The sequence below is a fragment of the Aspergillus thermomutatus genome, assembly GCF_002237265.1.
Source record: "Aspergillus thermomutatus strain HMR AF 39 chromosome Unknown NODE_68, whole genome shotgun sequence".
NCBI classification, from domain to species: domain Eukaryota; kingdom Fungi; phylum Ascomycota; class Eurotiomycetes; order Eurotiales; family Aspergillaceae; genus Aspergillus; species Aspergillus thermomutatus.
In genome coordinates, this window is record NW_020798117.1 from 84,179 (window position 1) to 110,317 (window position 26,139).

General features: G+C 50.3%; 7 protein-coding genes across 7 annotated transcripts; 4 read left to right on the plus strand and 3 right to left on the minus strand.

Annotated features, from left to right (window-relative positions):
• Positions 1 to 631: 631 nt before the first annotated feature.
• On the plus strand, positions 632 to 6,215 carry CDV56_107666 (uncharacterized protein; the record flags this gene model as incomplete). The annotated part of the gene is made up of 2 exons (XM_026761285.1): positions 632 to 4,983; positions 5,057 to 6,215. 2 exons carry the CDS (start codon positions 632 to 634, stop codon positions 6,213 to 6,215), a joined length of 5,511 nt encoding a protein of 1,836 aa, XP_026615376.1.
• A 697-nt stretch (positions 6,216 to 6,912) lies between these two features.
• Positions 6,913 to 10,161, minus strand: canA (putative cullin binding protein CanA; the record flags this gene model as incomplete). The annotated part of the gene is made up of 3 exons (XM_026761510.1): positions 6,913 to 7,329; positions 7,396 to 7,734; positions 7,795 to 10,161. The coding sequence occupies 3 exons, from the start codon at positions 10,159 to 10,161 to the stop codon at positions 6,913 to 6,915; spliced, it is 3,123 nt and encodes a 1,040-aa protein (XP_026615377.1).
• Positions 10,162 to 11,428: 1,267 nt separating this feature from the next.
• On the plus strand, positions 11,429 to 13,919 carry CDV56_108046 (RNA lariat debranching enzyme; the record flags this gene model as incomplete). The annotated part of the gene is made up of 3 exons (XM_026761665.1): positions 11,429 to 11,482; positions 11,554 to 11,655; positions 11,712 to 13,919. The coding sequence occupies 3 exons, from the start codon at positions 11,429 to 11,431 to the stop codon at positions 13,917 to 13,919; spliced, it is 2,364 nt and encodes a 787-aa protein (XP_026615378.1).
• A 470-nt stretch (positions 13,920 to 14,389) lies between these two features.
• Positions 14,390 to 16,963, minus strand: CDV56_108142 (RTP1/Tango6 family protein; the record flags this gene model as incomplete). Its single annotated transcript, XM_026761761.1, has 1 exon — positions 14,390 to 16,963. One exon carries the CDS (start codon positions 16,961 to 16,963, stop codon positions 14,390 to 14,392), a length of 2,574 nt encoding a protein of 857 aa, XP_026615379.1.
• Positions 16,964 to 21,287: 4,324 nt separating this feature from the next.
• Positions 21,288 to 22,786, plus strand: zpr1 (zinc finger-containing protein ZPR1; the record flags this gene model as incomplete). The annotated part of the gene is made up of 2 exons (XM_026761946.1): positions 21,288 to 21,431; positions 21,503 to 22,786. The coding sequence occupies 2 exons, from the start codon at positions 21,288 to 21,290 to the stop codon at positions 22,784 to 22,786; spliced, it is 1,428 nt and encodes a 475-aa protein (XP_026615380.1).
• Positions 22,787 to 23,502: 716 nt separating this feature from the next.
• Positions 23,503 to 24,327, minus strand: cyp5 (putative peptidyl-prolyl cis-trans isomerase; the record flags this gene model as incomplete). Its single annotated transcript, XM_026762001.1, has 2 exons — positions 23,503 to 24,063; positions 24,163 to 24,327. 2 exons carry the CDS (start codon positions 24,325 to 24,327, stop codon positions 23,503 to 23,505), a joined length of 726 nt encoding a protein of 241 aa, XP_026615381.1.
• Positions 24,328 to 24,608: 281 nt separating this feature from the next.
• On the plus strand, positions 24,609 to 25,999 carry CDV56_108412 (uncharacterized protein; the record flags this gene model as incomplete). The annotated part of the gene is made up of 2 exons (XM_026762031.1): positions 24,609 to 24,793; positions 24,856 to 25,999. The coding sequence occupies 2 exons, from the start codon at positions 24,609 to 24,611 to the stop codon at positions 25,997 to 25,999; spliced, it is 1,329 nt and encodes a 442-aa protein (XP_026615382.1).
• Between the last annotated feature and the right edge of the window lie 140 nt (positions 26,000 to 26,139).

The following is a 26,139-nucleotide window of genomic DNA, read 5'->3' on the forward strand; positions in this document are numbered from 1 at the left end:
ACCCCTCGCTTCTGGGGTCTTTCAAGCCAGTGTGTAGGCTATGTATTATCCATAGATAGATCTTAGCAACTTCTTTATTTTTCCGACAGAGTAATTAATGGATCTGATGACAAGCACGTAGCGAGAAGCGGGGATGGGCCGACTCATGTCGATCGCCTATGTAGAAAGAAGTCCAGCAAGTCCTTTCTTGAAGGATCATGAGACGTATAACCACATAACTACACTGAAATGGGATACTTGTAATTCGATTCTCGACCAAGGTGTTTCATATCTGTGAGGAGAGCCTTTGCAGTAATATCCAAGGCCAAAAACCTGCTGGGGTTGCCCCGACCACCCTTAAACTTATCGATCTCAACCGTGTTCCGGCTCCACTTTCATAACATTATCCTCCGGACTGACAATCAAACATACAGCTTGACTGCTACACTTTTTGATTACTCGAGAGCAATTTCGTACTCAGTATTCATTTAAATATGCCCCTTCTCTTGACTTCCGCGGTGGTAATTGGTTGATATTGTTGTGGATCCATCTAATGTTTTGTTTGTATTGCTTATCACCGGTTGTGCAATTCACTGCAGCTTTGTGATTGCGAAACGCGCCCGGCTGGCTCAGCGCAAAACCATTATAGAAAATGGGCAACACACCATGGCTGGACAATCTCTCAGACGACTGGGTCTCGACACCAGGTAGTCCAACTAGCCCCGTTCCTTCTCGATCCCTCAACCACTCCCGCCGTTCCAGTATCCAGAACTCTCCCAGTCGCATTCCGATCCCCGCGCGTCGCTTAGCCGAACAACAATCGCCCGCCGATGGAAAGAAGAAAGTGACTCGACCCTGCCACTTTTACAAGAAAGAGCCTCCGACGCCTAAAACTCCCAGGACGCCGAAGACTCCGTCGAAGTTGAGATCACCGGTACCGGAAAAAACAAAGAAAAGTCCCAGGCCCAGTCTGCCTTCCGGGCGTAAACAACAGCCGGCCATGGACGCTAGGTCGCCGTTGCGGTCTGTCTCTAATGTCTCTAGCCAGTCCGGCCAGCAGGATACTGTTCAAGTGAGGCCGAAGAAACCAAAGGCGAAGGATACGACACCTGAATGGCGGAAACGGCTTGTCCAAGGGGAGTTGCCTTCTGGCGAGCAGCGAGATTTGTTTGCGCCGATTGGACTGGAAAGCGTTTTTAAACCTCCAACACCGGGCTCAGATACAAATCAGAAAGATGCCTTTGCAAAGATGAAACCAGCTGATGATATGTGGGATTTTACGAACAACAGCTCCACGCGCAAACACACCAGAAAGCCCAGCAAGCTTTCAATTGAGACGTCTGGAGCGAATAGCGAGGATTCTGTGGGCCATGACCCTGAGCAGCCAAAAGCAGCAGCGACAGTCCAGCGCGATAATCAACAACCAATCGGAAGCCCTACACCATCTCCAAAGGGGTCTCTGGAGATCAAGAAAGCGCCTGACAAGGACCCACACGATTTCAATGAAAGTCATGATGCCTCCCAGAATGAAAAGCAGATGCGCACTGCAAGTGGGTTGGAGGATCTTCGCAATGAAGGTATCACGCCGATCATGTTCTCGCGAGTCAACACTGTGGAAGGACAGGCCACGTCGGAGGTCATAAAGTCAGCCCTGAAACAAGTGACGAACAAGCTTGAAAGACTTTCTGTAGGTGCACGCGAGCGCCCGGATTCTAGAGCCAGCGATAGCGTCTTACTCCATCAACAAAGTGAGCTCTTTGACACTCTTCCAGAAGACGATCTACTGGATACCACAAGCCATTCTTTACCTCAGGACCTTTCTACTGGCACTCTGGACTACCAGGGACGCGGTGCCTTTGTCAACCTGCGTGGGGAGCAATATGTAAACGACGGTTTCTTTCCACAACGACAATTTTCTCCAACTTCCTTTCTCTCCCAGCGTCTTTCTCCATATTTGCCCTCGAATTCAAGAATCCGCAGCTCGCCTCCCTTTTATAACAAAATTTCTCGTGCCACAGAACCTCCAACTTTACCAAGACCTTCTTCTGCCTACGCTAGAGCACCCAATGGTGACGGCAATCCCATTGCCATGCCCTCTTCTGGGAGCCCTCTCAAACTCTTTGGAAACCATGATACCTTTACCAACAACAGGCTTCTGCGCCGAATGAGCCAGTTCGAGGAAACATTTGGCGATCTGTCTGAGGAAGATGAGCCGGTCTCACCTTCCGAAGAGGCCAGACGTAAAGGAGAGAGCCGAAATTTCTTGCATGTGAGGCAGGAAACGCCTGGCGACCGCTCCACGAGAAGACAAGAACGCCCACGCTCCCGCAACATGATGAAGCCTAGAATTAGCCGATTTGGTGATGGCGAACTCGATCATTTCGATTTCTCCGATACAAGCCCGTATGAACCCAAATTCTTGAATAATGACGTCGAAGAGTCCAACTTCCGCCCCTCCTCTCGCCGAAAACTTTCTGGTAGACGCCAACATCCTCGACATAGTGCTTTCGAAAACTACAACCGCGACTCTGAGATACATAGGCCTAGCTCCAGCCGATCATCGAGGATGAGGCCACAGCCCAGCAATGATCAGAGGGACAGTCTAGACAACTGGGAGAACCAATGGACAAGGGACACCCCAGCCAAGGATCCGAATCCGAAAAGGCGCAGAACCATTCTCAGCCTTGATAGCTCGGGAGGTGAAGCTTACGGGGTAAGGGAGGGCAATGGTCAGCCGACTGATAACCTGTCCCTACTCCAGAGAAGCTTAATCCAACATGGCATGGACTATGGTAACGAGGAGTCGCTTCTTCGACCAGAATCCACCCCGAGACCCAGGACCCCAACCCCACGTCAAACAAGGTCCTCCTTGAGGAAAAGATCTTCATCTAACAGAGACGGGTCGCATCAGGATCTAAACGGCCGCATAGGCGCAAGGTCTCCCCAGGAGGCGAAAATACCGATGGTGAGAGTGACAGGCGTCAATGAACAGATCCGAAAAGGATCGATCACGACACAAGACTTCTTGAACGAAGCAACGAAAATTATGGACATAATCCGAGCGAAAGGCAAGCCGGCTGGCGGCCTCTCGAGCGTCGAGGAGTCTGATATGGAGGGTGACGATGCCGAGACTTACGAAGATGAGTCAACTCGAGAAGAATTCTCACGCCCTCCAAGTCGTGAAGGCGTAGATATGCGCAAATTACGAAAGCCTAAAGAGCCTAATCCTCGGATCTTGAGCCACCTCAAGAAATTTCAAGAACACGATGACCCGGAATTTGGTGTCAACGCTTCCGTGATGTCTTTGCACCTGGAGAAAGGTGACGATATAGATATTCGTGTGCGAAATGAAGGAGAGAATCTTGAGCACCCAAAACGGAAACACTCTGACCCTCTGACTGAGGAACGAAATACAGATGTGAACCCTCCCCTGACGATCGACACCCATGTTTCCTCCAAAAGTCTTAGTTCACGCTCAATACCCACAGCCTCTTCTTTCAGCTCACATGCGAAGGGAATGTTGTCTTCTGATCTGGTATCACATTTGATCCCCGAACAGGTAAATGGGTTTACTTATGATCGTTCCAAGCACCAATGGGTCAAAGAGAAGCACGAACAGTCCCAAGAGAAGCCGAAGGGCGACGATAGTGAGGAGGACCCTTTCAGGGATATTCCTGACCTCAGCGTCGATGAACTACAGGAAATGATGAGGGTACACAGTTTATCCTCGCCTGACAAAACGGAAAGCCTGCCCCTGAGTCAAAGAGATGACAACCTCACCAGTTCTGTCAGTACCAGAATCTCCGACTCGAAGTCTGGCTCTGGCTCACAACCAGCTGTTGTCGAGGCGCCGGCTAGCGGTAGTACTCTTCGTTCTAAGTTGACTCGCTTTACTTCTAGCGCCCCGAATTCAGAAACGAGAGCCACTTCATGGGGTACGGACGAACAGAAAGACACTGAAACTTCTAGTGAAGTTGAGCACGAGATCCAACTCCATGAAGGGCGCTTGTCAAAGCCTCCACGACATCGCCGAGACATTCATCATCAGGCCCGGGTCGTAACGATCAGCTTCTCTTCCCCTCTAGTTTCTCATATTGTCTACAATGACGATGGAAGCCAAACCGGATCTGTACGTCACGCAGCGAGTACGATCGAACAAGGTACTGGAACTACAGCAGAAGGGCCATACGGCCGCCCAGGGCCTAGCCGATCTTCTCAACTTATTGCAAACCGTGGCTCTCCGGGAGGACAAACTTCACTGCGAAATTTGATCTTCAAAAAAGAGGAAAAGAGCGAATTCGCGGACAATGATTTAAGTCTACTCCGAAGGGATTTCGGGGACATAGAGTCTACGCCTGCCAATGATCATCCAGAGAATTCCTTGATGTGCCTCCCGCAAACAGGCCAGGATACAACCTACAGTTTCCATCTCAGTCCTCTGCCTGACTTCACCGTCGATGGGATCGATCAGCCATTCCACCTCGAATTGAGTTATGTTGCTCAGCGCACGCGCTCTACATCCTTGCGCCAAGTTCATGGGACGTTTGCTCTCGCGACTGAGGACCTGGTCAAGCATTTGACCGAGGCGGAACCTTTCGAGCCGTACTGGGATCATGTGCGGCGCTTGGTCCTTCGAGACAAAGGGCTGATAACGCTCCACAAATTGAATGAGTTTTGTCCGCGTCTAGAAGACCTTGACGTCTCCGACAATGAGATAGGCCAGCTGGGCGGTGTGCCCACAAGTTTGAGAACTCTCAAGATACCACGAAATTGTCTTTCGAACTTGACTGCGTGGGGCCATTTGGTTAACCTACAGTATCTGGATGTATCCAACAACGACCTGGACAGCCTGGATGGCTTCGGTAGTCTTATTCATCTGAGAGAGCTCAGAGCAGACGGAAACAATATCCGGAATATCGATGGCATACTTGATTTGAACGGCCTTTTGACCTTGAAGCTGAGTAACAACTCACTAGCGGCGATCGATTTTGGAACTGGGGAATTGTGAGTTGATCTGCTATTGTGGCTTTACTCGACGTACACTGAAATGCTAACTTGTTTCTTCCTTTCCGAGCAGAACTCGCTTGCAAGAATTAGATCTGAGTCACAACCGACTGGTATCCGTTCGGCACCTTGACTCCCTCCCATCCTTGTCAAAGCTTGACCTCAGCTCCAACCAGCTGATGCAGATCGATGTGTCGGCGCCCTTGCGGATGCTACGATCACTGAAGCTTACAAATAACCAGCTTCAGACTCTCGATGTCAGCATGTTCCCGTTTTTGAACCTTCTCTATATTGATCAGAATTTTCTGTCTACGGTATTCGGTCTAGAACGGTGCCGCACCTTGGAGATTCTATCCGTCCGTGAGCAGGAGTTGAGCAATCAGCAAAATACATACTTGGACATCGACCTAGGAAAAGTCAAAGACATCCGTAAGGTATTTCTTTCTTCGAACAAACTATCAACGCGGGCACTCTCACCCTCCGCCCCACTTTTGGGCTTACAACTTCTCGACGCTGCCTCATGCAATCTCCAAAGTCTACCTGCAGATTTCTCCTCGAACTTTCCCAACCTGAAAGTTCTGAACCTCAACTTCAATTCGTTAAGCAGTATCACTGAATTAGTGGGCTTAAATTGCCTTTCCCGGCTGGCTATGGCTGGCAATTCTATCGTACGATTGAGAAAACTCTGCCAGGTTCTGAGTCGAATGGGACGAACCAGACAAGGACAGAATTGCTCTCTTCACAAGGTCGACCTGAGGGGAAATCCCCTTACATTGAGATTCTATCCACCGGCTCTGACTGGGAACGGGAAGGATGGTGACAGAAGGAAGATGAGAGCAATTTCGGAAGAACGCAAGAAGAGAGTAAAGGGTCCTTTAGATCTTGCCTCTGCCCTAGCTGATGTAGGGCCACATCAAGATGATATACCTCCGACTCTTTGGGAGGGAAGAGAAGAGACACCTGCCGAAACAGAGCTCGAAATCAACGATCCGTACACTCTGCCACCTGCAGATGCGCATGCGGACCAGAAATATCTATCCCATCTGGATGACGCGACACGTCTTCGCCGCAGAATCTTTGAGCTCATGCTGTATGCTGGAACCGGCGGCTCGATTAAGTCCCTGGATGGATTGGAATTTCGGCCTGTCCTCATCGAAGGTTCCGATATGGATCACGCATGGTCGAAACTGGAGCAACTCGGCGTGCTGAAGAAAAAGGCTATTACTCAATAAGAAGTTTTTTTTTTTAGTTGCTGTCGAAAGCATGGCAGCAATATTTTTGTCTCAAGGGTCGGTTGATTATCTGGTTAAATTGGGGGAGTGGAGTCTGGGAATTGCATTCATGGCGTGACTATTCTGAGCGTGTTCTTGCATCAACCTCTTTTTCCATCCATCTGTTTTTCATTGTGCACTTAATTTCTTCTGATGAGGTTTGGGTGTTAAATGGTGGCAGACATTCGCATACTTGGAGTTCAGGGAGGATTGAGTGATACCATTCAGCATTAATGACAAACAAGCATATGTTCATCTTTTGACGCGTATGGATTATCTCGATCAGTCGATCCTTGATCATCCTTAACCAGGTCCATTGAAATGTTGCATATTCTCGATCCAGCTGCTCCCAGGCATATGCTGTGCTACGTTGTGGAGGTTGTCTATTTGGATCCTAAGTTCGTATTACAGACAATATCAATGTGCGGTACTGGTCCTGATTGATGAAAAATTGCTACAGTTGGCAATCAGTCATTATTAATCATTAGTCAAGCAAGTAGGAATCCGGTCGAGACAAACGAGTATCCATCTCAACCCCTCGAAAGACTTTTTTTTTGGAAGCCTCTGAGAACAAATGCCACAGTACAGCGCGCCTTGATCGGCACCATTGCTCAGATTTCCTTCCATCACGATGTCGTTCTTTCGTCTAGAAGCACGACTAGAATTCCGTCTCGAGGCTCTTGAGCTGGGTAGCAAACGTCTTTCGAACCCATTCCATGTAAGCTCTCCACTTGTGATGATCACCGGATACCTCAGCATTGGGAAATGCCTTGCTTAGCTCCCGCGTCACTTTGAGGATACCCATGGAGGCCTCCTGTGCTTTCTCGAGTTCCTGCTTCACTGCATTATCCTTGGGCTTGAAGGACAATACGGAAGAGTAACGTTCCGAAAGCTGGTCGAGGTAGCGTTGCGTTTCTTCTGGTGCGATTGGGATGAGTTTCGAGGTCATGAGATTGCATATGGTGCGGATGTCTTGCTCGTCTTCGAGACCGGCTAGGATACGGTCGTAAAATTCGGAAACATGGGCGACGGAGAATGCGGTGTCCAGGGAGGCGTAAAGTGTTTCGTAGGCGCTCTGATGAATGTCAGTTCGGCGAAGGTGAAACGGCGTGTAAATGTACAGGACAGGTATATCACGTACCTTACGAAGCTCAAGGCCATCGTCAACCTTGTGCTTGAATGGACCCATCTGCACCTCGCGGATGAGTTCAGGTTTGACCTGGGTATCGCCAAAGACCGCCGGAAGCAATTCGCTAAGGTGAGGCAGGATGATATTCATCTTGTTGTGGATTGCGGAGTTCAGCGTTGTCAGAGCGAGGCGGTGGTTGCCAAGATCACGGTCACTGAGCATGTTGACCAGAAGCGGGACAATCAGAGGTCTCAACACATCGTTGTAAGTGTCCCGCGAATCTGTGAGAGTGTAACGGAATGCCGATATGACAACGCCTCGAATGTTCGGATCGGAATTGGAGAGGTAGTCCTAGGGAAATGAAGTCAGAAAAGGGGAAGAGATGTGGTCAAGGGCTCAATGAAAGCTTACCTGGAAATGCGGGATGTAAGCCACCGGATCAATCAATGCCAGGCGACCAATGCATTCTGCTCCCACGGCCCGATTGTCCTCTTCTTCCGACACTAGAAGGAGAGCCTGCCATAACTTGACAGCAATAGGAGCTACATCAGGGCGAACAATCTCGGGATGCTGGAGTAGTTCCTTGACGGAGTGCAGAAGCAAGTAGCTTCGAGGGTTTGATTTCTCAAGGCCACCCAAGATTATGGGCATGTAAGTCTTCACGTTACCTGCGGCTGCGTTTCCAAGAGCAGTAGCCGCAGCCAGCCTGACCTTATCAGACTTCGAATCGAAGTGGGTGATAAAAAGTTCTGGGGTTAAGGAGCACGAGGAGCCCATGCGAAGACCGATCTCACCAATGATGGCAAGTGCAAGGCATTTCCGCTGAGCATCCTGGGCAGTTTGTAACTCGGTCAAGAAGTCCTCCATTCTCACGCCTAATTTGGGACCACCATGAACAAGCAGAGTTCCAATCGCTCTTCCAACCACGGAGGTGTCACCGTTGATACCAACGTCCCGGAGAAGCTTCTGCATTAATCCAGCTCCAGCACCTTCCTCTCCGATAACCTTCACCAAGAGAAGCAATGCCTTGAGCACCGTGCCAACGAGTGGAGAGAGAACAATAGAGCATAGAGCAGAGACCAAGCCTTCGTTGACGAGGAGAGGGGCATTACCAGGTATCAACTTTGCCAAAATGATGAGGGAGGGAGCGAGAAAATGAAAGTCATCAGCGCTGATTAAAGGTAGAAGGCAGTCCTCCAGCTCCTTCATTGTCTTTCCGTCGTAATGGATCCTTGTACTCGGGTTCATGGCCAAGCTGCGCAAAGCTTCCAGGCTAGCACCACGCAGAACGCGGTCCGATTTGCGCAGCTGGGCACCAAGTTCCACAGTCACTTCCCTAACCCAGGTTGCGCTAATATCTGCGTCCTGGGTGCAGAGAACAGCAATATCATCCACCGCACGGACAGAGGCAAGACGTGTAGTTTCATTCCTCAAGCGATCTACCAAGACCGAAAGACCCTTTGATCGCCGATCTGATGACAGGAAGTCAGCGCCCTTCTCTCCAGACGTACGTGCCAGAAGGACACCGAAGACATGGATGGCTCGCTGCCGAACTTCAAGGTCGGCACTCGTATCTGTGATACGGGAGAGGATCACATCGTACAGCTTCTCTACTTGCGACGCAAGATCACGAGAGATTGCAGAGACACGAGGTGGGGTCAGAGCTTTGATGATTTGCTCGACAGCTCCAAGAGCTTCGCTGCTAACCTTGTAGTTCCGATCGTTGACAGCACCGATCACGCCCGGAATCAACGCAATCAGGAAGGGCAAAAGTGCATCGGATGTGTGGGTTTCGGCAATCGCAGCGATGAGACTCAGTGTTTCAGTCTGAAGGGTTCCAGCACTGACAGTCGGGCCAGCGGATGCAGACGAGCTGCCTGGGGATGAAGACTTTAGGACATCAGCAATGGGATCTTCGATCTGCTGCAGATAATCGGCTAGACCGCCATAGCGCACGAGAGCCAAGCTCTTGAGTAGGACAATGATGGCTTGTCTCAAAGGCACCGAAGCCGACTTCCACATCTTCACCAAACTCTGGACGATAACCGGAACCGATCTGCTTAGCTCAGCCTGAGGACCGGACTTGGGTGACGATGGAGCGATAACTGGTGTGCTGATTGCGGAGGAGGTACCGATGCTGGGCTCAAAGTCGATCATCCTAGCATCGCTGTCTTGTCGTCTTCTCTTCCTCGAATTTTTCGATCCTCCCACTGATTCAAGGAACCCATTTGAGGTTATAATCATAGCGCCTTCACTGGTCTTCCGGACGAGAGCAGTCATGGTTGAGACGACCTCAAGCTTCACACTCTCTTCTCTCTCCTTCTTGAACCGAGCAATGAGAGCGGGAGTAATTTGCTGATACAAAGCCGTATCGTCCAAAGCCCGAGTACGCCCATAGGTTGAGATCACAGTGTAAAGCAACTTTGCTGCACAGCGTCGAACCTTCCAGCTCATATCATCGATATCACTATAGCCTCCTTCATCTTCGAAGTCACCGAATTCGTCGTCTTCCAAGTCGGGCTCCTCGGTTGCGTCATCCTCGGAGCCATCATCCTGGGTGCCTCCCATTTCCTCATCGTCTTCGACATCAGCCACATTAGGATCGTACTTGAGGAAGCGAAGGGAGGATTTGACAGCGTTGGCTAGATAAGGTTGCATTTGCTGACTGCAGGAGCTTATGAGGGTTTCCAGCGTCACTAGAGCTGTCTCGCGGAGCTCATCCGCCTGAGGGTCGTGCTCATCATCATGGGAATAATCGGACATCGAGTCGGAGGACATCTGCCTGGCTGATAAATGTTGCTTGTGCCCAATGGAATGTGATGATGTGCTGCAGCCGAATCGAAGAGGAAAACGAGAGCGAGATCGTTGATGGGATCTACAGCAATACAGTAGTAGTTAACTGGAGCTGGAGTAGCTTCCCCAATGATACTTAGTAGCAGCCCCGCGCTAGTCCCGAATCCATTCGGAAGCGAGCAGCGCCGAATGTCCGGGCTTGGCATCAAAATGCTGCAGAAACCCCGACGTTGCTCACTGCTGTAGAAAATCGAATAGATCAAGAGACTGAGATGATTTTGATTGGGATTGCTGCTTTGATGCCAGAAGAGCGTGTAGTCCGCCTTGCTTTCTCGCTTTCGCACGTTTCTTGCTGCTGGCGTTGTCGGCTGTTTTACTGCTTCGGTCCGCCTCAACAACAGACTGTGCACTTGAAGGAGGAACCGATTTTGCAGTGGTAGATGTCGTTGACTTAGTAGTAGAAATAGCAGCCGCTGTTGTGTCAGGCTTGGACGTTATATTGGAGCGTGCCGCTGGTTTAACTGTTCTTCGACGGCAACGGAGGCATTTGTAGACCGTGGCTCCAACAGTAGAAGCTTTCTTGGAAGCAGAAGAACTAGAGGGTTTTGATTTTTTCTTTCTAATCTCAATAGTCCTGGTTCTCTCAGGTTTTCTGATACTACCACATGCACCACATGCGAAGTCAAGTTGCCGTTGAGTCAGAGGTTTGAACTCATCATGAAGAATTCGATTATGGACCATTAACAAGTGAGCTGCTGTCGAAGGGCTGAACGAGTCCAGGACGCTGGCAGAGTCCTTGAGAAAATTCAAGCGAGGAGTATGGTCACTGACAGGCATATTGTCAAAAGTAAAAAGGCTTCTTTGCATATGCAGGTAGATGTTAAGGTGAATAACCAGCGCATAGGGAAGGAAATAGTTGTTGTACCACAGAAAAAGTGACGGAGAACGGGGGTTCTCACAACCCCAACTAAATCTTCTTCTTTCTTCATATAGTGGAATCATCCGTTAAACATTATTCACTTCTGAGCAGATCACGTTGCCAGCCTCCTTCTACTCGCCTCCCTCAATCACTCACTTTTCTCTCTCACTTCATCTCTCTTTGTCTGATCTGACTTGCTTTTGCTTTCTTTCCTTCTTCCATCTCCCTCTTCCCCCATCTCCTTTTCCCTTTCTCCATCTACCTCCATCTTTGCACGTCTTTGAATCATAGCATACGGCGTTAATTCTGTCTCTTCTGACGCTACCCAAAATAATGGAAGTGTCCATAGCGAACTCTGCCCCGTTCAGGGTCGCTTTTGAAGGCTGCGTGAGTTCTTCTTCTATTCTCCATGTCTGAGGCCTGCCTTCAGTTTCACGCTCAAGCTAAAACAATGTTAGGGACACGGCCGACTTGATGACATCTACGCCTCTGTCGCAAGGTCTGCTACTCGGAAGGGCTGGGATGGCGTCGATCTGGTGGTGATCGGAGGTGACTTTCAAGTAAGAATGATTCATTTACCTCAAGTGTCCGTTCTGACTCTGACTTTGCAATCCAGGCCGTCCGCAACTCAAACGATCTCGCTTGTATGTCAGTGCCTCAGAAATACAAGGAGATTGGCGACTTCCATGAATACTACAGTGGAAAGAAGATCGCCCCTTACTTGACTGTCTTCATTGGTGGTAACCATGAAGCAAGCAACTATATGTTCGAGCTTTACTACGGTGGTTGGGCGGCACCCAACATCTATTACTTGGGGGCAGCTAATGTCATCCGCTGTGGCCCTCTTCGCATTGCAGGCTTGTCTGGCATCTGGAAAGGCTACGACTACCGGAAGCCACATTTTGAGCGTCTTCCCTACAACAATGATGACGTTCAGAGCATTTATCATGTGAGAGAGTTAGATGTACGCAAGCTTCTGCAAATTCGTACCCAGGTTGATCTTGGCTTGTCCCATGACTGGCCCAACCATGTTGAGCTTTGCGGTGACTACGATGCGCTTTTTGCAAAGAAAAACGGCTTCCGAGAGGATTCTAACAACGGCCGACTTGGAAGCATTGCCGCCAGATTTATTCTTGACCGTCTGCGCCCTGCCTTCTGGTTCTCAGCCCACTTGCATGTGAAGTTTAATGCAGTGGTTCAGCATGGAGCCAACTTGCAGGCAGACTCTCTCGGTCCGACGAGACATATTGCAACTTCTCAGAGAATCCCTTCCAACACATCTACTCTTACAACCTCTTTTGGGATGGACGGTGCCGTTGTCACCTCGCTCGTACTCGGTGATGAAGACCTGCCGACCGAGCAGGCCCAGCTTCCACATGATCTTGCTGGGAACAACGGGCATGCCACCGCCACCCATAGGGAAGACGAGCGCCTGGAAGAGCCTTCGAGGGAACCACCTGCCGCTCAAGACACGCCTCGGAGCAACCCCGTTGATTTCTCCCGTACCAGCTCACCGCTTAAACGCGTTCACGGCGATAATCAAAGCCGAATCTCAGCGTGGAATAACTTCCATGCAGTGGCTGCAAGAGACGAAGCAGCTGAAAATACTCGTCGCTTGGCAGAACCACACGACACGTCAGCCTTGGAAGTCGCGCATAGTCTAACTTGGCGCAAGATAAGCGTGGACGAGGATGATCCGGTGCGAAAGATCACGAAAGTTGAGAAGCCCGCTGACGAGGACGAATTGGAAACCAAGAAGCAAAAGACCGACCATGCCCTGAGTGCTGCAAAGAATTCCGATGAAATCCCTCTCGATCTAGATAGCGATTCCGATCGGGAAATATCTACGATGACTGAGATTCAGGCCGCGACTCAGAAGCAAGATGCAGTTGTTGTCCAGCCGGCCGCCCCAGATGTTCCTGGCGATGGTTCCTCAAAGGCTTCAGGCGCCACCCAACAGGACAAGCCTCAGGTTGGAAGTCTAGTCTCTCAAGACGTTCGAAACCTACTCCCTACCAGCTTCTCTCGGCCTGAGGGTGCTGTATCCCAGGACGTTCGGAACCTACTTCCCGCCAGCTTCTCTCGGCCTGAAGGTGCTGTATCCCAGGATGTTCGCAACCAGCTCCCCTCAAGTTTTGCACGTCCTCAAGCCAACTCAAAGACCGATCCGTCCGTCAATGAACCTGTTCCTGAAACAATTACTAACAAGACCACATGTTTCCTCGCATTGGACAAGTGCGAGCCAAAGCGCCACTTCCTCGAACTGCTCGAGATTCCGATTGTGTCTGATCAGACTGGTACTCAACGCGCTCGTCCTTTCCGCCTTGAATATGACAAAGAGTGGCTGGCTATCACTCGCGTCTTCGCCAACGAGCTGCAGCTCGGCGATCCCGCCGTTCAAATGCAGCCGGACCGTGGCCAATCTTTCTACAAACCCCTCATCGGAGAGGCCGAGCAGTGGGTTGAAGAAAACATCGTCAAGGCTGGCAAGATGATGGTTCCGGAGAACTTCACCCCCACTGCACCCTTCTTCGATCCTACCGTCCCGATCACTACCGACGAGTTGCCCCCTGAATACACCAACCCTCAGACTGCTCAGTTCTGCGAACTCATCGGGATCGAGAACAAGTTCCACCTCTCTGACGAAGAGCGCCAAGCGAGGGTTGAGGCTGGTCCTCGTCCCAACAAGCCCAAGCCCGAAGGTGGATGGAACCGTTCCCGTCGTCGTAACTATAACAACAACAACAACCGCGGCGGTGGTGGTCAGTGGCGTGGAAGGGGATCAGGTCGCGGTCATGGGCGCGGCGGTAACCAGCGCTGGTAAATTGACATCTGAGCGTTTGGCGGTAGACATGTTTTTCTTTTCTCCAGTCTCGCGGGCGAATTTATGTTGATCAAGGACTTTCCCGACATGTATGAGGACTCGGTAATGGGATGGCTGTAATGGCCTGGAACGTTTACTGGGTATCTGATTGATGGCTTAGGTGTTTCACTGGGATGGCGCGGGTCTCGGGTGGGATTTACTGGGTCTGTTGTTCAGATCGAAAATGATTCTACGAAAAATGTGTCGCAAAATGGCTCTTGTAGCTTAATGATAATCGAATTGATGAGCCTCAAAAGCAATGTATGTTTCAGATGGCCATGGCTATTTCGAAATCAGAGAGCAAACGATCACACGATAGTAATCCGCGGAAGATTTGGTCAGCCACTTTCTGTACAGATCGTTCTATCATCGAGTTGAGCACAAAGTGACTCTGAGAAACACTCTGGACTAGCTACAGGGTGGCGGCGAGATCACTCGATTTCTTCAATCGCCGGTCTTGCACCTTGTCTATCAGCCACCGGGTTGACGCTTAGACCAGCTATCCTATCGCCCAACTCCAATCTGGGTTGGATCGCCTCTGCATCTCTGCCCTGTGCCCCAATGCCCCATAGTAGAGACTTCTCCAGCCACGCTTCCAGGCTCTCAATCAGCACGCGGATGTGACCACGAACAATGGTGTCTGTTTCTTTGCTTTCCACGAATGCCAAAATGCGAAGCATATGAGGGATATTGCCGATTGTCGTGACACCACGGGGTTCTTCATTCTGATTCTCCCAACCGCTTCGAGTGCTTTCATCGGAGAGTGAGAAGCCGAATCCCAGCCCTTGACTTCCTCGTGATTCCCTCGCGGCATCAACTGCCTTGAGGATATCGAGGAGAAGGACAACACTTGCGCGGCGGAGGATTGCTGATTCAGGACCAGGCTCTAAGGTGAGAGTGTCGAGTGCTAGATTAACTGCAGATGAGATTATCGATGGGCCCAGACCTGTAATATTAGTTTGAACCGCAGAAGCCAGGATGGATAGCGCAGACGCCCGAACTCGAAGGTCATCTGGCTCTTCGTCTGGGTGAGTACCTGCGGCCCAGGCGGACAGAATGTTTGCGAGATGGGCAGCTTGCTCTGGAGTCTCGGCATCGGAATCATCCTCTTCTACTGCCTCGACTTTTGAGCAGGTTGGCATTGTGGTGACGCTCCATCCTGGAGGCATGGCGGGCTCCTTATTTCGGCGCTCTTCGCGCTCTCTCGCTCGTCTTTCCTTCTCGAGCTCTTCCTTCCGACGCTTGTGCGTCTGCGCTTTCCGTGCTCGTCGTCCTGCAACAGCAATCATACCCTCACCGAGGATCTTTGCGGTTTCGCCTGCCAAGGCCTCTCCGAGATCCTGAACTGTTCGTAGTAAGGACTCTCCGATTTTGAGTCTCTGATCGAGACCAACGGTTTCGGTTCTGTCGATGTAGCGGTCCACAAGTGTTTTCACGACAGTGCGTGGGTGCCTCGATGCTAGTGTCCCGATCAACTTGATTGCATTTAGATATATGAACTCGTCCTCGGCGGCCGATCCGGATGGATCGATAATAACGGACAAAAGCAGGGTTAATGTGGAAGGTATGTCTAGAACTGGGGAGGATTTCTTGATGAGACCAGAGAGCAGCGAGAACCCCTCAGCTTGCACGGGTGGGAGATCAGAATTGAGGTTGGCCAATGCTCGGCGATGTGTTTCGAAGTCAGAGATCTGACCAGGCGATTTTGCCGGGCCACCTTCTTCGGGTGAGGTGATATGGATCTCCAACAGCATCGATGAGGTCGTCCCTGGCTTGGCAAGAGACGACGGTAGATGCGGTATAAGCTCATCGAGCACTAACTTAAGCTCTTGAAGAGGTGGTAACGTCTCCTGTGTCACAGAAAACTCGGGGGAGGCCAGCACGGTGGAAAGCAAACTGAACACAGCCGGCAGTGACTCGGCTGCGTCAGTGCCGGTCACAGTTACCTCTTGCCCGTGCTTTTCGTTCGAAACAATATTTGCTAAGGATGAAAGTGACACCCCTTTGGAGCCTTGAGGTTGGATCTTCTGAGATGCCTTGACCCTGTTCAATTCTCCTTCAATAACTTGCTTTATAAGCTCAAGCACTCGAAGGGGCCGCCGTGAAAGGGTGTCCTTGAAGTTTTCCAGGAGTACTTCTGCCAGTTTTGCGCTTACTAATTTCTGAATGATATTGGTTGATTCTTCGGTATCCGAAGGCAACTGCAGTCGGTTCAAGGAGAGCTCTTGTGCTGGTTGGACAAGCCAACTCCGGCTCACATATAGAAAGATATCACCAGTCCTTTCTTCGCTACTCGGGTCAGCGCCCAGTAAAGTGACAAAGAGTTTGGCTCGGGATTGCAGCGTATCAACTAGCCGCACAACATTCGATCTTTCTGACTCCGCGCCCTGACGCTTTTCTAACACCAAGAGCTTGTTGGAATCCAGACCGTAGGTCCATGTCGCACCACCGTCCCATAGCAGATTATCGATCAGCTTCTTCAAAGGTTGAATTCCAACCGATATACCAAAATAAGTCTGTAAGATTGCCATGACATTTTCATGAAGCTTTGATTTTTGTTGCTCCAAGGAAAAACAGGCCAATCCCCAGAGTGGTAGAAGAATGGGATACACAAGTCTTTTCACAAGCCCAGGATTCGGATGTTGAAGTGTCAAGCTACTCAGTCTTTCGATTGCCAACAGCAAGGTTGGTTCACACATGACTTTCGGACTCTGCAAGTTCTTGCCTGAACTGCCAGACACATTCATCCATTGCTGCGTGGAAGCATCATGCTCCCCCGCAAGTATCTTGAAGATTGGTTGCACGAAGATTGAGTGGCCTATAGTTCCGGGGGCCCCATAAGCTCGCTTACCAAGTATGCCGTTGCCAATAACATATGCCGCGGTCTTCTTGAAGTCGGGATCCTCGCCGTCCAACAATGCTAAAAGCTGCGGAGCAATCCTTGTAAAGTAGGAGTTCGGATCCATTCCTTCCGGTACTGATGAAAGCAACCGCGATATCTGCATGATGCCTTGTACAGTGAAATGGGGGCCATTTGACAGCTGGGCCTGAGACTCGTGTCCTAACGAAGGAGCAAACTGGGAGGCTAGAAAGACAATTGTCTGCAAGACTCCATCCTCACGCAGAGGCACCCGAGAGAGTTGACTAGATACTAGACTTTTGAACCAGGGAGCAGGATTAGACTGAAGAAAGCTTGATAGTGTTGATAATAGAACCGAGCTGGATGTTCTGTTTCTCGTTAGCGGCGAAGTATGAGCGAAGGCCTAGACATACTCATCAATCAATCTAGAAAGTATCTCACGGTATTTTTCCTTCGTATCGAGATGTGGGACGCTCGGATTATATGCCAGGTCTGCCGCAGCACTGATTAAATCGCTCAGAATACGACCGCGGATAACAGGCTGTATGCTAGGTCTCCCATCGAAAATGATGTCCGATAAGATATTCATGATGCGTTCAAGAAGAAACTCATGCTGGGGCTCGTCATGCGCAATCTTGTCTTGTTGCTGAGCAATCACACCAGCAGGCAACACAGAAATGACTCTCTGCTGGAGGGGTATTCCTACTCCTGAGGAGAGAGACGGGTAGATACCTTCAAGAGATATCAGGTCGAGTATCGCATGGAGCACTCTTCTTCTCTTTGCATCCTCCAGAGCAGCGTCTTCTGATACATGATCGGGCTGAGGAGAACTGTGGGCCTGATCTACTGGCGTTACGAAGGCAACATGGATGCGAAAGAGTATGCCCAACGCTCTTTCGACAACGACTGTCCTTTTGGAGCCATCATCTCCAGTCCTAGCAGGTAAATGCTGGCTCAAAATCTCCAGAAGGGACCTCCCGCGAGATTTCTGGATTTCCTCTTGCGGCTAGTCAGCATCAAAATTCAAGAATCGCCGCAATTGCTGAGTGATTTGCATGCCTCGTTGAAGGACCGGATTCAAGAAATCGTAAGCAGCATCAAAGGCTTCTTTGATTCTCATTGAATCTCCCATTATCTTTCATTCCACTTGGCGATTTGCCATTGCTCGGCTAGCGTCTGGTTCATGAGATCATATTCGCTGATGCAATAGGTGAAGCCGTTACTAATTATTGGCGGAAGATAATAGAACCAGCAGTATCACCACGTGACTTTGTTATCTCCTGCAGAGGACTTGTACGCTAACCGAACACAGTTTAGCGGACATCTCTATCCCCCAACATGTCTGTTGACTTTTTACAGTGAGAAACCACATTGCTCGGAGCGCTGGGCAAGTCGGGGAAAAAGGGTGCATTCCGGAGTAATAGGACTAATCCAATTGGACTCTTCATCCCGAGTATCAAAATCCCAACATAATGGGTGTTCGACAGTAATTTACCCGCGAGTTGCTGCGAGACGTAGCTGCATGCTATATCGGTAAGAGACGGATGATTCGAGGAGAAATTTCACCGAGTATCAACATGTAGGAGAAAGTCCTATAACGTCCGCAAAAAAACATTTTGCGCTAATGGGGGCCTTCTCTTACACCCTGATTCCTGAGCTACTCTTAGAATGCTGGTCAGAAATCGGGAGGTTGGTATGGTAGTCTGGGAATGGGAGGATCGACGTCAAGTCACGTGTGGTCGCGACGCGCGCTGCATTGTTATTTGGTCCCTGGCAGCTCTCCTCGCGATGTTCTTCTCCCTACACCCATTGCAGCTGCGCCCTCGGTCAGTCACAAACGACTTCGCGGACAATTCAATCGTCCTCCTTTTCTAGCGTCTCAGCCAATACTGAACTTGATCCTCACGAGCTCTCGTTCGGACCTGACTCGCTCAAAGATGTGTCGGCGTGTGTTTCATAAGCGTCTCTGGTTTGCTGGGCCGTGCCTCAATTGCCTGCGAGGGCGATTTTTGTACAGACCTTACTCTCCCCATAGTTCTCCAATTTCCATCGCTGCATCTCGATGCGTCTTTAGGAGACCTATAATCATATGTTGCTCACCCCAGCCTATGATTATACCTTCTAAAGAGGGTGATGGATTATTGGGAATCTAACCCTAACCTAGTCGGTTTACTGTCAGCAGCAGCACAAGTTTCACGGCCTCGCATGGCGGAGTTATTGATTAGTTTATTGATTCCTGAAGGAATCGAGAGACGAAAGGTATCCGATGTCCAGAGCCTGTCATGGGCAACAAAAGACGGTTTACTATGCGTTTTAAGTTCCGGAATCGGACACGCGTCGGTTTACCAATGCTGGGCGTTACATGCTGACCAAGATGGATGGTTTGACGATGTCTGAGCGCTTGAGAATTCTAGGGAGAGAGTAGGTGGAGCATGTCAGGCCTCTCTTTACAAAGTACGCCTTTGGGAGCTTTTGTGAATGGCAATGCATGGGATGTCTGGAGCCACCTTCAAATTGCGGGTGGAATTCATTATTATTGCTCGGTGATCATCTTGAACGCAACAATTAGTCCTCGGACGCGCCTACAAACAATCATGAAATCAGTACGTGGGAAGCAATCCACTCGTCGGAATCATTGTGATATCTTGATGGCGCCCAGGTGCTTCTTGAGAAATCACATTGTAGCGAGGTTCTTCCGCACTACTGGATGGACTGATTTGACCAGGATTACTCCTTGAGTGATGCTGGTCAGAAACCCTGGCTTGTTGTCTCGTTCCGGCGCATGACTAGCCGCCAATGAGTAATGATTTCGCCTCTGCAATGGTCGCCTGCCTATTCCTTCCGCTATCCATTCTGCTGTCCCGTGCATGCTCCCAACTCGGGAAGCCTGGGCAACCCGTACCTACTTTCGAACCCCTTGTCTCTTGCCATTTCCTTCCCTCTAGGAGGCTTGCAAACCTCGAGTCCCGGCACCAGCCACCGACTCGAACTTGACTCAAAGATCCAGGTCGACCGTGTTAACCATCTCTTTGCAATGTAGATTGCAAATAGATTGATGGGCGCCGACAATGACGATGGGATCTCCCTCGTCGTCCCTCCCCTCGGGGAGAAGGAAGCGGTTTTTGCGGATGTTCTTTGTTCGCTTCTACAATGCCCTCCAATGTCTGCTAGACACGGAGAGGAAACAAAAACTTGTCTCAGAGAGTACTGTACCCCGCACGAGGCTTAGGTCTCAGCAAACCAAGATTGTCATTATGGCCACATGGATGGCATGTCCGAGAGCAAATTGGGAGATGGAAGGCTTCGATTAAAATCAGGCTGAGCAACGCGGGAAAGCATGGGGTCGGATGAACTTCGCGAAGGGCGTGAGACTGTCCGATGTCGCACGCTGCGTTCATTGAGCTTCGACTTTCTAATGCTGTTCAACACTCTATGTTCGAGCATCTCGCGATCCTGGGACTCGCCATTGCCATTCTATGTCTTGGAAGCCGGCAATCGCCCCTATTGAAGCCCACTAAGTCGCTCTCCTCTCGTTTGGTTGTTCTTGCTTCGTCCATCATGCGACCCCGCTGCCCGTTCAACATATCTCTTGCATACAATGCAGTTGTTGACAGGAGGCGTTTGTGGGACCTCACAAGGGTGGGGATCAAAGCTCAGGCTTGTCTACTTGTCCTCTGTACTGTTCACATTTGCTTCTGCGGAGACTTTTGAGAATTGGGTAGTTGGTCGTGGGCGTGTAGGGGACCAACGAAGAGAGCGTCTTTTGTGCTTCGATCGGGTAAAGGGCGTTTGTGTGTGAGCTTCAGGACCGGGCTATTGTGCGAGAAGCTTGTTGCGAGTTCTCGATCAATTGTGCCGAACATCTGCAGGTCGATTTCCGCTCGTGAATCGCCGTCTTCCCTCGGGGAGGCGGCCCCTATTTTTTTTATAAGTCACCCACACCCCTCAGAAATTGGCACCGCTAACTACCGCTATAGAAAGGAACGATCAACACTAAAAGATCAGTTTGACGGGCTTGGGCAAATCGGATCTACAGTAGTTTCGAGGTGTGATTCGGACTGCTATCTCCTGTCTTCATTATTACCTCCTTGGACTTTTTTAGCAGTCGGTAACCTAGGTCCGAGTGAAAAGTGAATGTCAACCAATTCGACGTATGCTATCATCACCAACCCACGTCATCACTCCAAAGTTGTCAAATGCTTCGCAGATTGTTGCTTAATTGCATAAATTTGCATTGCTGAGTAATATACCTGGGCATTCAATGCATAAATCACAGATGCCCCTCCAAAAAAAAGTTGCCCCGCCACTGCGATAGCGGAAGGCAAAGGAACGTTCCCGTGGTTGCTGGCTAATTTTTCTTTTTGGGCCCAAATGTGTTTGTAATATCTTGTAGACCCTCTATATACAAGTTTTGATCCTTTCCCCTCTCCCTTACGAAAAATCAATTGATCTCTGCAAATCCAAGAAACATGTCGACAGAAGGAGAAAGCGCTGCCCCTCAGGGCAATGTCGTGGTAGAGTCGCAATTTCAAAAACCCGGCGACTTGGTGGAGAGAAATGAAGATACCGGTGTTATGTCAGTGGAGAGTCTCTGCATGAACTGCCACGAAAATGTAAGTGATATCGATCTATTGAAGACTCGCGCTTTTCTGTGCCGAGGCGACAATTACTGACAAATCTTCAGGGTATGACCAGACTTCTACTCCTCCGAGTACCTTTCTTCCGTGACATTATCCTCGAATCTTTCGAATGCGAGCACTGCGGCCACCGAGACAACTCCGTCAAATCCGCGGGTCAGATCCAAGAGAAGGGAACGAAATACACACTGGACGTTGAGAACGAGGACGATTTCCAGCGCCAAGTCATTCGGAGCGATGTCTCGATTTTCAAAGTTGAATCGCTCGGTATCGAGATGCCCAAGGGCGAAAGCCAGCTGACCACAGTGGAGGGAGTTATCCAGCGTATTCACGAGAACCTGTCCAGCGAGCAGCCACTGCGCAAGGAGCAAGCGCCCGAGTTGCACGATGCGCTCGTGCCCATCATCGAGAAGCTCGAGAAGATTCTGAACCGGGAGGGCTTTCCTTTCACCATCTCGCTCGATGATCCTACCGGTAACTCATGGATTGCGCCCAATACACAGGACAAGACAAACAAGTATAGACGTCGCGACTACCCCCGTACACACGAACAGAACGAAGAGCTCGGTATTGCTGCCGACCCCGAGGCCCAGAAGAATGAAGGCATTAACGTGGAGGGCGAGATTGACGACTCGGAAATTGTCGAAGGGCAGGTTTACAGTCTGCCCGCTGAGTGCCCCGGCTGCACAAAGGCATGCTTTGTCAACATGAAGAAAGTCAACATTCCTTACTTCAAGGAGGTCTTCATCTGGGGTACAGTTTGCGACCACTGCGGCTACCGCACTAGCGAGGTCAAGACCGGCGGTGAGGTTCCAGAGAAGGGCAAGCGCATTACCCTTAGTGTCGAGAACGAGGTCGATCTGTCGCGTGATATCCTCAAGTCCGACACCTGCGCGCTTCACAGCGACGAGCTTGAGGTGACGGTTCAGCCCGGTACCCTTGGCGGCCGCTTCACCACCGTTGAGGGTCTGCTCACGGAGATTCGCGATCAGCTGCACGGCCAGATCTTCGATGTCGACGACACCACCAACTCTGGTGGCGACAGTATGGCAACTTCTGACAAGGATAAGTGGGAGCGCTTCTTCAGCCGTCTCAACGATGCGATCAGTGGAAAGATGAAGTTCGTCATTACGCTGGAAGATCCAATGGCCAACAGCTACGTTCAAGATCTGTGTGCCCCTGCCCGCGACCCTCAAATCACAACTGAAGAGTACACTCGTACTGAAGAGGAGGAAGAGGAGCTTGGTCTGAGAGACATGAAAGTTGAGGGGTACGAGCAAGAGGAGAAGGAAGAGAAGCCCGCCGAGGGTGCTGATGAACAAAAGTCATGATTTTCGATACCATTAGAAGACGATTTTGTTTCCTGTGATATACGACTCTTTCTTGGTTTGCTCATGACATGCATGGTTTTTCTTATTAACATGCCACCTTCCGATGATTTGTCGGTAAGCATTACGGCGCTTATGCTACTTGCGCGAAGATGATCCTTGCATTAAGATTTCTGACGTGGATGAGGTTTGTTCGTCATGTCACTCTGTCCAGATCTTTCATGGTGTTCTACTGTTTATGATGGATGTGGAAAAGTACTTTAGCGAAATCATATTGGTTGCTCATAACTCACTCACTCTAGTGTCTCTTGTATCTTTTTGTAACTCAGTCAGAGCCACTATACTTGGCCTTGAAATGCCTGCAATCCTTCTGAGGCTGCAATGGCCGCTGTAGTTTCACACGTTGCTGTGTGAATCTTGCTGGAAGCGTGACACTCAAATCGCCCAGCAGAGCCATATCAGAGGGCAGCACTGAGCAGTCAAATGAATGACGGTATTCATGCTCTTGGGGTAGATATTGCCGGTCATTGAGCCAGCTTTTGGAATATCCGACTTCAATTCAACTGATCTCAGGGGGCTGATCCAATACTGCCGACAAGGATTTGTAAGTCCTCCTTGAGGCTTCAGGACCGTGGACTGCGGTCCAAAAGAACTATCACCTGAAGACATCTTCAACCTCTGGACAGTAGGACCTCATCTTACGACAGTAGGACCTCATCTCACTTCGCGAACGGGTTGGCGTGAATCGTCACGCGGTTGATACCAATCGCTTCATATTCCCCCTCATGCCCTTCTTTCGGCTGAGTCACTCTCCCCTTCTTGTCCACCTTTATATTGGCCTTCTCCAATCTGCTCAGGACGTCGCCTCCCTCATCCTGCGGACTCAGGTTCAGAACTTTCCCAAACACGGTACTCGTCCCGTCCAGATGGGGAGCCGCAGCGAAGGTGATGAAGAACTGACTACCATTGATCGTCGCACCCGTCGCACCTTGCGACCCCGGTGCCGTCCGGTCTTTAACTGGTCTTGCCGCCATTGACAAAATTCCACGTGTATTGTGGCGGAGGGCTGGCAAGTGAATCTCCTGGTTTAGTGCACGAGGGTGGTAGATTGAGGTGCCGCCTTTGGGGATTTCATTGACGGGTAGCATAGGTTTCAGGGTATCCAAAGTTCCTGGTGCTGGCCCGAGCGAAATATCGCCGCCCTGAATCATGAAGCCGGGGAATATACGATGGAAGGGGGTGGTGTTGTATGCGCCGCAAGCGCAGAGGGCGAGAAAGTTCTGTCGCAAGTAGTGTTTGAGTCAGCCTCGACGGCCATCGGAAAGTAAAACATAATCTTTATCGACGCGTACGAAGACATGGCCAAGGAAAATACATACTTCGGCTGTTTGAGGCACGGCCTCGCAAAAGAGCTCGATCTTGAGATCTCCATGTGTGGTATGAAGCTGCCGATTGAGGTCAGCATCGTCGTTCTCCCGACCTGGACCCTGCACAAGGCTCGGAATGCTGAACGGAGAATGAAAAAGACCTACAGTAACAGACATGGCGACTCGTCTAGCGTTAGGACTTCAATTCGAAAGATATCTGAGTGATCGATGATCGTCAGACCTATATGTTCCGGCAGCTTCATTCCGTTTAAACACGTGACATCACTCGACGCTATTCCTCTTCGGCTCATATCGCTGATAACAGGCGATAACGCTAGTCTAAAAGTGGTAACCTGTAACAATGTTGGAGCCCGCAGCCTTTCGACAAATCCCTTGACCAGGTACACAATGTTTCATTGACATATCCCCATTCATGAACATGTGTTGAGCCCCCCAAAATGAACAACAGACCTGTGGAGCAAGCTCTGTCTACGTTAGTGCCAACGCACGCCAATGACCTACCACCAGAGCTCATCAGCTTAGCCCTGTCCTTAGTTGCGCAATCTCGAAGCTTTGCAACAAGCTTGAAGCCCGAAGAGGAGATTGCACGGCCGTATGCCTGTGCCGAGATCGCTTGCAGAAGGTACAACCATTTCAAATCCCGATCGATTGAGCTAGACACTAAACAATTCATCACTATTCCAGGTTGAGCAGGGCCCTCAAACTTCCTCCGTTACTTGGCCACCCTCCATGCCCTCCACGAGCATACAAGAAACTATACTCTTTTCTAGAACGGTCATTATCGACTACTGCTAGCGGGTCAAAACGCGCAGGAGACAGTTCGGCCCCGGGGACGCCTTCGCGCTCTGGCTCCGCACCTTCAACGCCTACGAAAAGACAAGCACTTGCAAAAACCGCTGCGACGCCGCGAGGGCTTCAAAATACACCGAGCAAGTCTACGCCCCTCAAACATGGTGTCAATGCCTCGGACAGACCGGCTGCTCCATTGTCCACTCCTCAGAAAACTGCCAAGGTCCGTCCCAATGGTCTCTCAAACTCTACGATCATCCCCGATGCACCTGCATGGGTCATGAATTCGATCCGGACAGTGTGCAAGACACTTTCGACTCCAGCACCGCGCACGAGCACATGGTCTCGGCCCCCGATCTCTCGAACGCTCCCGCCACATATTTTCGCTGGAGTATCATCGATCCTCTACTTCATCTCGAATCTCTCAGCAAAGAATGATGAGGATCTGGACGAAGAGATGATAGAATTCCTCGAGCCGATCATCTCGGTCAAGGATGCAGAGAAGGACGAGGATTTCAAGGAAGTCGTGTACGCATTGATCGTGGCAGTTTACTTCATCGTGCTTGCGCGCCGGCGCAATGCACCAGACGCTGGCTCTTCCGAGGCCGGTGAGGCAAAGAAGATGGACAAGAAGACGTTTTCTGAGATGCGGCAGACGGCACTTGTCAGCCTTGGCCTACCGTCCACGGAGCGGCGGCACCGCGACGATGTCGATCAGTGGATTGCGTTGATCATGGAGCAAAGCTGGATGAATGGTCAGGAGTGGTTCGAGAATATCCCGCAGGCTGGGGAAGTGGACGGAGACGATGAGTACCTGTCGGATGAGTATGGCGGCCATGATAATGATAGAAAGCGCCAGAAGACAACAGGTGCGGGCCACGGTTTTCTCTTGGAGGACTCGTCGAAAAGGAAAGGTCTTCTGCCTGGTTTGGGGACAATGATGCAGGACCGGGTCGACTGGTTGAGTGTTGATCGCCGCGAGGATTACATTGAATGGAAGGCCGATGTCATGGCGCGCATTCAGCAGATGGAAAATTGATTGGAATGACCTTTGCTTGATGAATAGCGGGAGTACTGTCTTACCATACTCATTTGTATAATATGAAATATGATACCCTTGACCTTGACACTTCTAAATGATCCTCTAACTAGATGGTTTTCAATGTCCTTCCTGCGTGC